The sequence below is a fragment of the Oenanthe melanoleuca genome, chromosome 21, assembly GCF_029582105.1.
Source record: "Oenanthe melanoleuca isolate GR-GAL-2019-014 chromosome 21, OMel1.0, whole genome shotgun sequence".
NCBI lineage: Eukaryota > Metazoa > Chordata > Aves > Passeriformes > Muscicapidae > Oenanthe > Oenanthe melanoleuca.
Genome location: NC_079354.1, coordinates 2,691,993 through 2,707,226, shown reverse-complemented (window position 1 = coordinate 2,707,226; position 15,234 = coordinate 2,691,993). Strand labels below are relative to the sequence as shown.

Here is a 15,234-nt window from a genome sequence, read left to right as displayed (position 1 = left end):
GCAAATTAACTACTGTAACAGGATCCTCCTTTGTAATGTTTTAAACTTAAAAAATCTTCCTTTGCTGCTTCAGTATGGCCCCAATAGTGGGAGCTAACAGAAAAAATTGGTTGACAGAAATATTACAGTGCAAGAGGTTCAAAATGCTGTGAAAAATTAGGTTCTTGCCTAAATCCTTCAGTTCTGTTTTAGTTTCAATTTTTAAAGTCTTTCCTGAAAATTACCTTCAAGTGTAAGTTTAATACACATTTGCAAAAAGTTTCTTCATAGGAGAACTACAGACCTGTTTGTCAGTTCCAGAAATAATAACAGCTTATATAATACCGTAGCTTTTGTGGAAGTTTAAAATTTGTATCTCCAGCATCTGAATATTCTTTTGTAGCAATAGAATAAATGTTATTCTGAAAGATCCTTTTTCATCTCAGGCCTCAGAAATAACTACTGTGTCTATCTTGAGATAGATTAGGACAGTACAGTGATCACATAGTCCAACAGTGGTTTTTATGGCATAAGACAAGGGTTGTGTGTCACTGTATGACTTCACTCCCATCTGGATTGCAGATTCCAGTTGAACACAGCCACCACAATTGACAGCTAAGTCACAGATGTAAAATATAATTATGGGAAGTGGGTTCCTAATTATTGGCATCCAAACCTTTACATTCAAGGAGAACCTCCACTAATTTTCTGTAAGAGGTGGTTGGAGCTGCAGCATCATCAAGCAGTGAAGGAGAGCAGGATTTTCAGGTTCTGAGGTTTGAGTAAATTCAGTAAATTACAGATGATGCTCTGCCACCTGAGGGCAGTGAGCTATATGGCAAAGATAATCACAGGGATCTGCTTTAATACTGAACACAGGGAAAATATTTTGAATTTATGCTTTACCTCAAAAATGAAGTCAGGATCAATTGGGGAAACATGTGACATCAGCCAGGACACAAAGGTGACAAACTCCAGGGTTGTCAGCAAAAGGAACTTACTTCCTACTCAAAATAACAACAGTTCAATCCAGGTTTTTCCTTCTAAAACAAAATTAATTGTGTACAGGCACTGAAAGGCTGATGTTTAGACATAACAGTTGTAATTTTAGTTGTAAAAAAAAGCCTGCATAAAAGACTTCACTACCTGATATTCTACATGTACTTGAGAAATTTGGTCTGATAATGAGAAAAAGAAAAAAACCTGTAATAATGAAATATCCAGGAGGATGAGGGAAAGTATGACAACTAAGATACAGGATAGGAAACTGAATGCAATAGCTTTAAAATTCAAATTAAATGGAGGATTCCTGAGCATTGAAAAAATGATAATTTAACTCCAGTCTCTTTGCTGATCACAGCCATGATCTTAACACATGGCAGACCTTGAATAAAAATCATCACCACAAGAAGTCTCAGGAGAAAAAGGCATAAAGTTCAAAAAACATTTCTTTTCAAGTCTCATAAAGGTCCTTTTAGGGTATCACAGAAGAAAGGGAGAAGTTGACCATTCCATTTTTAAGACTTTGAATGCTTTTTTTTTTAAACTGCAAAGCAACAGAAGACACTAAGCACCTCAAAAGCATCAGTGTCTATATTCATCTGAAATTTCAAATCTGTAAGAAAGCTACATTTACCATAATGTTTGTTTTATAAGACAAGAGGTTGTTCAATGAATTTTATCTGTCAATCAGCATATGATCTGTAATTTCCTTTAACTGGTTTTCATCCCAGCATCCTGAATACCCAGAGGAACCTCCTTTTCTTCTGGAAGTAAGTCTTGAAGTAAATTGTCCTCATTTTCCACTGCAATCTGAATTTCAGTTTCTTTTTTCAAGGTGTTTTCTTCTTTTGAAAGGAGGGTTTCTTCCCTTGTTGGGGAATAACAGGGAGTGTGTCCATAATCCCTGCCAGTTGAACCAGTCTGCTCACAGCACTGGGAGCTGCAGTCTGGGTTACAGAATTTAACAACACACATCCCATTCACCTGTGTTCCTCCATTACCAGAATGTTCTGTCAAATAAACACAAAACATGGAAGAATGAAACCAAACAGGGCAGTTGGATTCTTTATCCAGCTCTTTGCCTTACAGTTAAAATAGACCTTAAGTATTTTTTTGCTTTACTTAATTTAGTCAAGCTGGTTGAGTTGGTTCTGTAACATTTTGGTACCATAAAATCCATATATCACCCCAGAAATAAAAAGGCTACAAAATTTAATGCAGAGACCTGGATTGCAAACAATTCCTTGCCTCTGTGTTATCGTTTAAAATGCTTTTGACAGTGTTTTGTTACTGCTCCCTTTGGCTTCTGCTCCCACTCACAGTTAGTGCCAACTACCCCATCCCCTAGCCCCTAAATATCTGTTTCTCCATCTAGAAAACTATTGTCTCAGGATGGCAACTTAAAACAAACACTTTTTCTTTTGAAAAGTTACTAAATATTCTCTCTGCTGAGCATTATCCTGCCATTTAAACCTCTAAAAAGACTCATAATTGATAATCAAATTTCAAGAGGTTCTGGATCATTCAGAATCATTACTACCTGAACTCACAGAGCTGTGTCTGTCTCCACTCTGAAGTTGAGAATCTTCTGGAAGTGAATGTTGCTGCTGAAATCCTCCTAGGTTTTTCTTTTCATGATTGTTTTTACTTAATACACTGATGCTTGCAGATCTAGTTGGATTATTCAGGATGCTACTGCTGGACCCAGAAGCTTCCAAGAGATGCTGTTGCTCCTGTTCAGAGCTCCTGGAGTTCTGCAATTCTGTATCTCTCACTTTTTCGTCACACTGTTTTTCTGGAGGGGCAGAAGGCTGGAACAGTTGCAGAGAAATGTAAAATGTTAATTAAAAAATACCAAACAACTCACTAGCAAAGAACTGATCAGTATTTTGGAGCTAAAAAAACCACTGATGATTGGAACTAGAGGAGCTTTAAGGTCCGTTCCAACCCAAGCCATTCTATAATTATTTTCATTTGCATAGTGATGAGTGCAAGTAAGATTCATAACAGCTCATTAGGAGTTCAACAAAATGAGCCCATCTCCTGAAGGCACCCACAGTACTACTCTGATTACTTGGGACCAAAGGCTTTCACATTTGGTTTTGCAAACCCCACCTGGGTTTTACTGCTGGTTTTAGCCTCACATAAAGTGAGGGTGGGACATTATGTGGGGTATGTAAGGTACATCTTACACCCTGGCTTGGGGACCAAACCACCCCATTCTCACTCCAGTTTTCTTTCTGCTGTGCAGTTTTCTTCTACTTGTAATTAGGTGAGAGATTATGATTTCTGTATAACTTTTAAAGAAATGGAAGACACTGAAAGAGAGGACACTCACCAAATCTGCTTCTGTAGCTGGTGCAGAGTATCCAAGAGCTGCCAGTGAGCAAAGACAGTTTATTAGCACAAACCTGTCCCATTTGCAACAGCTGCACCCTAAACTAGGCTGAGTGATCCCCTGCTCCTGGAATAAACTACAAATGTACATTTACTACACACAGTTTGAACATTGAAAGCTGTATTGTATTAATTTTGTGACTTAAATTTAGCCAGGAAGCAAAGAGAAGCCTCTGCACTAATTCATAACTTTTATTGTATAGTGACAGTGTGAAAAGCTATTGATGACAATAAACCACAGTCATGTCTGTTTAATTATAACACCTGAAATTGTCTAACACTTAAATGATGAAGTACCAAATAATTAACAAGCTTTAGCAGAAGCACAACTGTTGCACAGTTGTCCAACTCCAAGGCTGTTGTGTGTTTAGACAATTACCTAAAATCTGAGGAACAAAACAGATTTGAAGAAAGCTAACATCTTCTAAGACACTAATTTCAGTCAACCACCAGGCTCAGGTTAATGGGAAATAAGGTGACACTTTCCAGTTTTTACAGATTTGCTTGTTTTCACTTCACAAATCTTACCCTTTTTTTTTGAGAAGTACCCCAAAACAGCAATTATCAGGACCAATAACAATGGTCCTGCTACTGCTCCTGAAAATAAATAAAAAAATAAATTATTCAGCAGGTTGATCTAACAAAGGATTGAATTAGACAAAGGTAGTTTTGTAGTTTCTGTCCATGGCTACAAAAACTAAATTTACAAATATTGTGTACGTCTGACATTCTGACAATGTCAATTCTGACACCTCAACTGTCAGATATCAAGGTCTCATTTCAGTCACCACCACTTCATAAAATGCTATTCTCTTCTCCTGAGGACAGACTTTTGGCCTTGGTCACAAAAGGTATTTCTCTGGGCAAGCAAGACTTTGTCACATACAAGGAAATGCTCCTAAACTCTTTGCCTTCTGGATGAGCTGTGAGCAGGAGAGAACACATCCACACCTGGGAATGCTGTCAGGACCTTCTGTCTCAGGAAAGGCTGACAGAAGACTCCAACAATCTCCAAACCAGGTCAGGTTTGCCTCAGTCCAGAATCTAAGATATGATCTTTTCTACCAGCTATAGCAGCAACTCTCAGAAAATGCCTTGTATAATCCAGTTTGGGGTTTTTTAGAAACATTTCCAGATTTACAAGGACCATAGAATGCACTGGGGTAGTGCAGATGCAGGTAAAAATGCAGTTCACTACAAGCAGTGTCACATTGAATTAACTGAGCTCTTCTGAGGTTCTATTTGGGTACAGGTGACTGGTCGTGGAAGGACACTGAGAACTAAATATAAACTTGGTTCCTGGGCAGACAAAAGTGACTTTAAATGAGTTAAAACTCACCAGTGATGTGGGAGAGGTCAGGTACAGAGTTTAACACGACAGGTCGAGTTATTATTTCAGGTTTGTGGGAATCTGAGCTTTGGGTCAGAAGTAGGCTCAGAATGGTGTGAGACAGAACTGTGGCTGTTCCTGAGTCACTACAAACAGTGTCATTCCTGCTGTTGCCAGGAACAGCCACTGATTTACAACTGCAAGAGACAAAAAGAAAAGTCAGGAAAGACAGAAAGCCCTGCACAGTTCAGGCTGCTGTTGGACAGAACCCTGGCTCACATGGTGTGGGGTGTACAGCTGGTGTTGTAGGACTCCTCAGGGGAGAAGGTGCCAGGAGGACAAGGCTTACATTCTGTGTCTGTGCTGGCTGTTCCTGTAAACAAAGAGAAAACTCCAGTTGCTCATCTGGTGAGAAACAAGAATGAATAATCAGGGTCTGCAAGTCATCCTGGCAGTGATACAGTTGCAGTGCCTATAACTGTCACAGGAGACATACACCACTAGAAAGACCCAACTCAAAGAGAAGACTAACCAGCTCTAAGTTTGGTTCCATTAAAGGTTCCAATGTGGTGCTGCAGACAAAGCTGAGCTTTTCACCTAACTGACTGACTGACTGACTGACTACCATACTGTTCAGTTCTGCATCTTCTCAAAGGATTCCTAATTTTTTTTAAATGTTCCATTTTTCTTATATTTGAAAATTATTTATCATTTTGAACAGAAGTATTATCAGGGTGGTGGATTCCATCAACTAATAAAACCAGATCAATTCTGCAGGACAGCATAGAGTCATCATTATTTACTATACCCCAAATTCCACCTGAAGCTCTGTTTCAAGGATTTAAGAAGTGATTAAGTGGTCTTGGTTCTCAGTCACTTGCACAGAATAAATCACACAGTAGAGCAAAACAAAAATTAAGTTAGATTGGGAACTTTATATGACAATAAGAAATTGAAACATGTCCCTTTGGATATACCTCTGGAGAATACTGTTACTCTGGTTAGTGCCTATTTGCTAAGAATGTAAAAATAAACCCTAAAAAGAATGCACAACTGTAGGGAATTAGGCCAGAGTAAGTGTTCAGTAAGCAGAGTGTTCAAAATCAAATTACCTTTTCTGGAAACCCAGTAACCTTTGCCACATTTTTTATGGACTCTGCACAGCTCACAGTACTGGTCTAGCTTGGAAACACAATACTTGTGGGGTGGGCAGCTGCAGACTCTGTCCTGGGACCTGGTGCATGTTTGGTTCTGTACAAGCCCTGGTTTAAAACAAGAATAAAGCGAGATGTCATTGGCAACATTTAAAATCCCAGCCTGCAATGTTTCGAGTGAACATGAGGTGATGTTCACATACAAGTTTTGGGCTTGTATAGCACCATAAAGCAAATGTATTATATGGCCCAATGTCTACATTTTCAGAACAGTTTTCTCTCTCTAGGCAAGGAGAAATTTGCACCTGTAGAGTGCACACTTAAAAGTCTGTACCTATAGTGTTATATTTTGTTATATTTTATTATATATTTGTTATATAACCCCAAGCATGGCCATTTGTGTGCACCACTGCCATACATTGGAGATTTTACTACAGACATTTCATATTGTAATTTACCAACTTTGTAAGATTATTTATTTAGATAAGACCAAAGGTCCTTTCAACTTAGACTGTATCCTTAAAACTTATTTCTCAGTGAATCAAGTATATCATGTTCTGCACCAATTTCCATTGGAAATGATGAAGAACAGCATGACCAAGTTCATTAATGGAGGTGATCTGCTAGCCCAAAGTACAGGTGTTACAATATTCTACCTTATGTACTGTTGAGCTGCTTCAGTGAACAGAACCAGTGTTCTCTCACTGACTTACTTTGCTGCTTTGCAAAGTAAATAAAATTAAGAGAACAGTATCACAATCCCTGTTGTTGTTGTCACTTCAACAGACACAATGAGAAATGACAGGATGCTGGAAATGTAATTATCCATTTATCTGTGTCCAAGTCAGGTCTTAAGGTCTTTTGATAAGACATTATAAGCAGGAACTTATTCTACTGATGGCATTTGGAATGTTTTAGTGATGTAGTGCCTTAGTTTTTAATAATATAAGATTGGTGTTCTATTTTTAGGACTTGAAAAAGGGCCAGGGCTCCCTGCAAGACTTATCCTTCCTTGATTCTTACCCCTAAATCTTACACATTCCAAAAGCACGAGGGCTATACAAGTGATTGACAAAATCTCCTGGTTTTCTTAGCAGAAAAGACAAGGTTAAACCAAGCCCAGTCTTTGAGCAAGCCTCTTTACAAATCCAAGCCTACCTTTCCTGCAGGGTGGTGAGCAGGCAAAGCACAGTGGAGAGCGATTCCAGATGGCTGTGTATGTTTTAGGTCTGCAGGGGCTGCACTTGGTGTCCACAGTGTGACTGCAGCTCCCTGTCCTGTACTGCCCTATGAAAAGAAAAATAACCCAAACAAAACAGAGGAAGCATCTCACTGGAAAAGATCACTAGGAATTAAGTCTCATTCTGAGTGTAGAACAACTTCCCTTCACTGACATCAGGTTGGTATCATACACCAAGCAAGTGTTGATGTAGAGGATTGTATGTCTCTACAGGGAAAGTCTGATCCACCCATGTTTGACCCCTTTTCCCACATTCAGTTCAGTGAATTCCAGCCACATTCAAAACAAGGCAGCCTCAATGCTGAACAAAACCTCCCAGCACATACTCAGGTGCAGCTGCCACAATACACAAATATTTTACCTTTGCAGAAGCTGTTTTGTGGTGAACACGTGGAGCTGTTTCACACCCAAAGTCAGGCACAGGCCAGAATGATGTGCCTGGGTGAGACCCTTACTGCTACTACAGGCAATGAGGGGAGAGGACAAGATCAAGTAACTTCACAAACAGGCCTGAGTTAAAACTTCACCACTTGTCACTATGAAAGGGACACGAACCCACCCTTGCTCTCAGCCAGACCTAACAGAGCCAAGCAGGGAGTTTCTGAAACTACTGCCATTCCAGACAAAGCCAAAAAGCTACCAAAGGTGGCTTCTCCAAAGCTTCTCACCACCAACAGTTTAGTACAGGTGGGAGCATGTAAACATGAATTCCAACATCCTTGTTTTGGAGAGAGGAAAACACTTCAGTTGCCATTTCCCTTTCATGTGAAAGGAGAAAGAAGATAAAAGTCAATGTCTCATATCCTTTACAAAAATATCCTGGAAAACATACTCAGAAAACAGGAATAACACTGAAAAATATTTTAGAGCTGCTTGGAGAATGTTTTTCAAAAGATAAGGTTCTGGAGATGAGCCAAATGAATTATTTCCAAAGACTTTGTTTTTCCCTGTACTTAATTGAAATTTTACATCCTGAATCTTACATCCTGCTGATGATTTAGGCTGATTTAGTACTGAACACTACATTACTCAACAGAAAAGTTTTACCTATGAATTATCATCTTTCATCTGTCATGAACAAAGGAAGTTTGACAATTTCAGTTAATTCAAGGAACTGCAGCTGTTTCAGTAAATACTGATTTCCTGTTTAAATTTCCGGATCTGACAGACACTCAACATTTACGCAGACAAATTTGCTTTGCTCAGCATGTAATGAGAAAGAGAAGGCAGGCTTTTTCTGTATCTAATATAATCATATAGTTGCAACTTGTTGCAAAAATTCTACTACCAAAATCTCCAAAGAACATTACTATCCCCCCAGAAAAACAACCCCAAAACGCACAGACAATGACTTTGGCTAACTAGAGGTCACTTATAATCCCCCCTGGAGTGTAAGACATGACAGCTCAGAGCAGACAGTCCTGCAGCCCTGTCCCCAGTCTGACAGTGTTCTGCAGTGTCTGAGTTACAGTAAAAGACAACAAAACTCCCTTGATGAGCAGTGATAGATTGACCTGTCCAATGGAAAACCCTTTAGATAAGTGATGTTGTCATAGTGCAGAAACCAAGCTTTGCTTCATGCTCTGTTTTACAATATATATTTTTATTAGTGGGCTTGGTTCTGTGTTGTCTAATTTTTATAATTCCCTTAGCTGTTGCTTCCCCTCCAATGTTGACTAAAATTATTTTAATTACTCTAATGAAAACCTCATGCAGAGCTGTGCTTACACAAGCACAGAACCTATCTCCAGGTAAGCCCCAGCCAGGTTAACCTTGAAGGAGAATTCCAGCTCTGATGGCCAATGTGTCTCTTTTGCAGGTGTTTTGCAGTCATAGTGTTTTGTTGCTTTTGAGGAAGAATGCACTAAACAGCAAAAATCTGATGCATTTTAGATGTATAGGTAATCAAAATACACTATGATAATCTGAAAATTGAGGGAATTTGGCTGTGTAAAGTAATAAAAAACTTACCTGGAGGGCACTGGCTGCAACATTTATTAAGTTCTTCATCATAGAATTCAGTCCTGGGATCGTTGCATTGTGCAAACTGTGGTGTATAAGGTAATGAGTATTCCTAGGAGAAATCAAGGGGAAGTCATGAGTCACAAATCCATTCTGATCCTGAACCAGAGACTCAAAAGACACAAATACCTAAAGAGCAGAGCAATCACAAGCACCTTCCTTTCCAGGGCCCCATGTAGCCCCAGTGAGGCAGAGCACAGCAGATGCCAAGAGCTGCAGGGCAATGAACAGCTAGCGAGCTGCATGTGACAGTTTTGAGGTTCCTGTGTTTGCCAAAGATTCACCACCAGGAACAAAGAAACAAAGTGATTTCTCAGGTTTTAGGTTCAAAGGAGTGCAGTGGAGCATTCCACCTGGTCACTACTGCATCCCCCAAACAAAGGGCTGAGTGCCTTATCCTCAGCTGCCATGGCTCAAACAACATCTGACAAAACACCAGAGAAACCTAAATTCCTACCTGTGGGTTTGTGGGAGAAACATTTACTGCAAAGTGGCTCAAAAACTTCAGTCTTTCCAAAGAAAAGGAAAAAAGGCTTTTATCTTTCCAGATACTATCTGATTCCTTCCTGATTAAGAAAGGCCTTGATGTTTTGAAAATGATGTCTCCAAATATTGCACTGCTGTTTCTGAGAAGCAGCACCTTTGCAGAAGGTGCAGACAAATGTGCAGGTTAAAAGCATTAGAGACAGTCATGAAATACAGGGTGCCTAATTTCAGCTCACACTGATCAGCACAGCTCAATGACTTCAGTGAACAAGTGTCAAATTATTTGATGACTTACTATTTTCAAAGGGGAAAATACACTCCTTTAAAGAAGGCTCCTGTTAGGTAGGACAAGAGTAGGAGTTCTCTGCTAGACAAAAAGGCACTGTTTAAAAAGGATGTGACACTGCTCAGCTTTTTGCAGTCTGAAGAGATTGCTCCATGCATAATCTACACACATTTAGAGGAATCATTACTAAAATGAGAAATCAAAACAGGAACAAGCTCTTGGGAGGCTGGTAATGAAAATACCCTTCCACTTTACTGAAAAACTTGTTGAATATCTATTGTGTCTTCACATTCCTGACAAAGGAGATGAATGTTTCCCACCCTCAGCAATTGCAAAAGGGAATTCAGCATTATGCAGCTCATGAAGTATTCTACCTCTTATTTAGCTGGGATCAGAAACAGGATTTTGTCAACCTACTCAATGGTCAGTGTCAAAAAACCCTTTTCTGAGAACATTAAAGCAGAGAAAATTCTTCTTGAGTTTAGATATCATAGGATGGACAATGATAAATCATCCTGTTTGCAAACTTGAGCTGACACTAAAATCTGATGAAGGAGAAAAGGGCTCTGCTCTCATCTGAAGTGTTTTTCATTTCAGTTACTTTTTCATTAGAAGAGGAAAAATCAAGTGTTGTCATCCCTTTTTGCAGTCACTATGATCAACTTCATTAAAACAAGCATAAAACTTCACTGCAAGAGCAGACATGGGGGAAATAAAGGAGAAATACAATAAACCACATCACAAATTACCCTGCTGGTGAGGCTTCCTGGCAAAAAAAAAAGTTCTTATCTCATACTCTTCAGTGTCTGTTGTAAATCCTGCCCTATGAGCTACAGACAGGAAAACCTGTCGGTTGCTGGGCTCACACCTGTTTCTCTGAAGTTGTGCTTGGAAGGATCTCTGCACTGTCTGATACAATCTCCCTGAAATTTTATCTGATGAGCTGTGGCTCTCAGTGACTTCCAATTGACAATTTCTTCCCACATGTTCTCCAAGAACACTTTGGGAAACTAAAAGGGAGTTGTGTCTGGCTTAGATACAATTTACACGCACACATGCTCAGCTTGGTTTGCCCTGGAAGGATTCAATTATTTTAGTAGCTACTCTCAGAATGAAGTAGTTTTATCAAGGCTGTCAAATCTTTTAGAGGAAGTGTAGACCTTTTCCTAATTTTCAAACTCTTCAGGATTTCTTTCCTACCAGACTCCAATTTTCTGGCAATGTCACCAATCCTAAAGTCAGAGTTGGGCCATGTAAGATTTCTGTCTGGTATCCAGGTCCATTGGCTGCTTTGGGCTGAAAGACTGAGGAGTGGAGGCCAGATTCTATTGCACAATCTTTGCATTTTGCTAGTGTTTCTATGTCTCTCAAGTCCATATTTTATCCTGGTTTTACTGACTCAGTGTTCTACAAGCAGATTGTGGGAAAGGAAACGAATCTGCTGCTGCACATTTTGCATTCCAGCCTCAGAGCTTCCCAGTTTAGGTAGCAATGTCTAATGGCAGCTGATTGCAAAGAAATTTATATGGACAAAATTAAGACTTTGGAAGACTTCATTTAATTTGACAAGGTTAAGGTACAAGAAGAAATAAAATGCCTCATCTGTCTATCAATAGAGGCACAAACATTCTGAAACATGAAATTTAGTCTAGCTCTATGCACATCAAATTAAGCAATACATTTTGGCACAGAAATGGGTAAACTATGCTTGCCTTTGACTTCATAAGTCACTGAGGAGATTTTTGCAATAACTAAGAAGTTAAATGCACAAAATCAGTAACTCCAGACACTCTGGAGTTCCTGGATCATTTTCCTCTTTGTACTACAGAGATCACTATACAGGTGACCCAACTGGTCCCTGGAGAAGAGTGGGCTGACAGCAATCTCCACACCAACTGAAAGGACTTCATGTGTAATTAAATTTAAGTATCTTAAATAACAAAAATAAAACATTTTAGTATAATGGATAAATCTATATAAATCCATTCATATAACATTCATTTTCACTCAAGGCCATTTAAACAAAGATTTTTAAGCATGTCTTTTAATCCTAACTCACAAGTCTACATTTCTATTTGTCTCCTTTTCATACATTTCCCTTCAAACCTGTCAGTCAGAGGAGTCTGAAGAGGAACATCTGTGCAATATTCTTCATGCATGTGAAACCACAATGAAGTCACTGAGGTCTCTGATGTAAAATCTGTTTCTATGGAAAGGACTTGAGATACAGAGACACTATTTGCTGAGCTACAAGACTGAGGCAGGAAAAAAACAGAATTCTGTCTAAAATATTTAACCTTCTCATTTAAAAAAAAAAAAAAAAAATCTGTTGAAGTTTAGTTACCAGGTAACAGCACCTCCCAAATCAGCTGAGATGCATCAGGTTGTACCAACTACAAAGTTTCTTTCAAATCTGCTGTCCTGCACATCTCTCTCAAAGATTATGGTCCATTATGTGAATTATTCTCCCATCCTATATTGCACTTTACTTCTGTAAAGCAGGAGTCCTTGCACAGCCACACCCCAACAGATTTACAGTTCAACATCCCCCTCTGAGAAAACTGTGTCTCTTTGCTTACTGCCAGGAATTCTACTTAATTGCCACCCACCACCAGAATATGAAAACATCTTCCCAGAATGAGAAAGCAGGGGGATGCACAGGATATGGAAGCTGTTCACAGCACACAAAAATTATAGAACTCCAAGTTTGTAGGAAGACAAGGTATATTTTATTATATATGTACTTGGGAAAACATGCACATTTCACCACCTCTTCTGTTTGAAAACTTCAGATTATTTCTGACAACCCTGGTGACTCAATTGTTCAAAAAATGTTCATTTCCTGTCTCTAACACAGGGACTGAGGCTGGGAACTTTCAGAGACTTCCAGATGAATGAGAAAAAAAACCCAGAAATGTCACTTGAGAACTACTGCTTTGCCAATTTGTCTCCCTCAAAAACAAAGTTTTCTTTAACAAATCACTGTTAAAAATTGATATAACAACCATAGTTTTTTTCCAGCTCTGTTGCAGATGTGGTTTTCTGAAACTACTGTATTTGTTCCTCTAACTTTAAATAGGCTTTTCCTTATTTTGTCACAGTGCAAAAAGTGATGCTGAAAGTTTCTGTCATTATTTCCATCATTATGTTTCAGTCACAGTTAGAGTGAGAGGAGAGCTAATTTCTTTTGAACCAAAGATCCTTGTTCAGCACAAAGCATGACATACTTAAACTCTGGTGATAAATTCTGTTACAATTCTGAGACTCCCTTCTCTATCTGCTTTATCCTATCCACTGCAAGGTGTCCAGTAAATCAGGCTCAAAACACTCTCACCTTAAAACCAGAGCTGAATTAAAAATTACTGAGAAACAGTTAAAATAATTATTTTAATATATTATCAGCTCACTGTAGCACCCAGTACTCCTTAAAAGAGCATTGTGTAATTCCAGGTAATTCAATACACATTCTGTCATCCTCACCTGATTTCACTGAACCTTTGTCTTATCCAGCCTAAATTCCTATGATTAAATAAACATGTAAATAACATAAATATCCCAAGAGAACACAGTGACCTGGACATCTCAGCAACATTTCCATATTTATCTTCACAATCCTGAATATTTTAAAATCAGACAGAGAAGTGCTATCAATACACCAGTACAGAAAACACTGAGTGGAAGGCAAACAGATCCCATTGAGCTCTTTAGCTGACACAGTCACAAACCCTGACTGCAAATAGTGGTACAGCTGGCTATGGAATAGGACAGTCACTGCAATGAGGGGAGCAGCACCAGCTGCAGCACATCAGATCTTCTCTGCAAATTAAAAATCTTTTCTATTTAAATAGGGAAGAGTTCTAGGGAACCAACAGAGCACAACGAGCTCTTCCTGTGTAAACAGTTTACACTCTGCACTGGCCAGGACACCACGATTTTTACAAATATTCAAATAAGCCTGCAAAATCAACCTATTTCCAACCAAAATCCAGGAAACACCATTAGTCACTCCTTTGGGAAGCCAAGAAGTAACAACAACATAACCAAAAGCTGAGCTCTGATGTTTTACTAGTGGGACTCGAAGGTTGCTGCAGAGATTACGGTGAACCCAGTGCAAGCTGGGCACAGAGGTGACAAGGGACGGACAGGTGACAAGAGGCACAGAGGTGACAAGGGACGGACAGGTGACAAGAGGCTGACAGGTGCCGAGTGGGCTGCACACACACAGTGTGCACCTCCGGAGCGGCATCACCAGGCGATGCCTGCCCGCGTTTCTGCCGCTGCGCTCCCGCTTTGCAGCGCTCCCAGCACCTGGAGCAGCGCCCCTGTCCGTGTCCCTGTCCCTGTCCGTCCCTGCCCCTGCCCTGTTCCTGTCCCTACCCCTGACCCTGTCCATCCCTGTCTCTACCCCTGACCCTGTCCCTATTCATCCCTGTCCCTGTCCATCCCTGTCCCTCTCCCAGCCGCTCTCCCTGTCCCTGTCCATCCCTCTCTACCCCGTCCCTGCCCATCCCTGTCCCTGTCTATCCCTGTCCCTCTCCCAGCCCCTGCCCCTGTCCCTATTCATCCCTGTCCCTGTCCGTCCCTGCCCCTGCTCTGCCCTGTCCATCCCTGTCCCTCTTCCAGCCCCTGTTCCTATCTCTGTCCCGGTCCGGCCCCGCTCACCCGCTCGGCCGCGGCGTCGGTCAGCGCTGGGATCAGCGCTGGGATCAGAGCTGGGATCAGCGCCGGGAGCAGCGCCGGGAGCAGCGCCGGGAGCAGCGCCGGGATCAGAGCTGGGATCAGCGCCGGGAGCAGCGCCGGGAGCAGCGCCCATCGCGGCCCCATCGCGGCGGAGCGCTGCCCGGGGCGGGGCGGTTGTGGCTCCGGGCCCCGCCCCGGCCCGGCCCCATCCCCGGCCCCATCCCCATCCCCATCCCACCCCATCCCCATCCCATCCCACCCCATCCCCATCCATCCCCATCCCCATCCCTCCCCATCCCATCCCCATCCCACCCCATCCCCATCCCAATCTCCATCCCCATCCCCATCCCACCCCATCCCCATCCCCATCCCCATCCCACCCCATCCCCATCCCCATCCCCATCCCACCCCATCCCCATCCCCATCCCCATCCCCATCCCCATCCCCATCCCCATCCCCATCCCCATCCCACCCCATCCCCATCCCAATCTCCATCCCCATCCCCATCCCACCCCATCCCCATCCCCATCCCCATCCCACCCCATCCCCATCCCCATCCCCATCCCACCCCATCCCCATCCCCATCCCCATCCCATCCCCATCCCCATCCCCATCCCACCCCATCCCCATCCCCATCCCACTCCATCCCCATCCCAAT

General features: G+C 41.4%; 1 protein-coding gene across 1 annotated transcript; it reads right to left on the bottom strand.

The window, feature by feature from the left end:
- Positions 1-1,554: 1,554 nt before the first annotated feature.
- Positions 1,555-14,732, bottom strand: TNFRSF1B (TNF receptor superfamily member 1B). The gene is made up of 10 exons (XM_056508308.1): positions 14,559-14,732; positions 9,074-9,176; positions 7,021-7,149; positions 5,821-5,970; positions 4,988-5,081; positions 4,718-4,905; positions 3,907-3,975; positions 3,320-3,357; positions 2,522-2,792; positions 1,555-1,991 (listed from the first exon to the last, which is right to left on the bottom strand). Exons 1-10 carry the CDS (start codon positions 14,718-14,720, stop codon positions 1,693-1,695), a joined length of 1,503 nt encoding a protein of 500 aa, XP_056364283.1. The 5' UTR covers positions 14,721-14,732; the 3' UTR covers positions 1,555-1,692.
- Between the last annotated feature and the right edge of the window lie 502 nt (positions 14,733-15,234).

Excerpts from the sequence above, each read along its gene's own strand:
- TNFRSF1B (XM_056508308.1), bottom strand. The coding sequence starts at position 14,720 with ATGGGGCCGCGATGGGCGCTGCTCCCGGCGCTGCTCCCGGCGCTGATC. Across the intron at positions 3,976-4,717 it reads TGACCTCTCCCACATCACTG|GAGCAGTAGCAGGACCATTG; the intron begins GTGAGTTTTAAC and ends ATTTATTTTCAG. Across the intron at positions 3,358-3,906 it reads GTACTTCTCAAAAAAAAAGG|CTCTTGGATACTCTGCACCA; the intron begins GTAAGATTTGTG and ends GCTCACTGGCAG.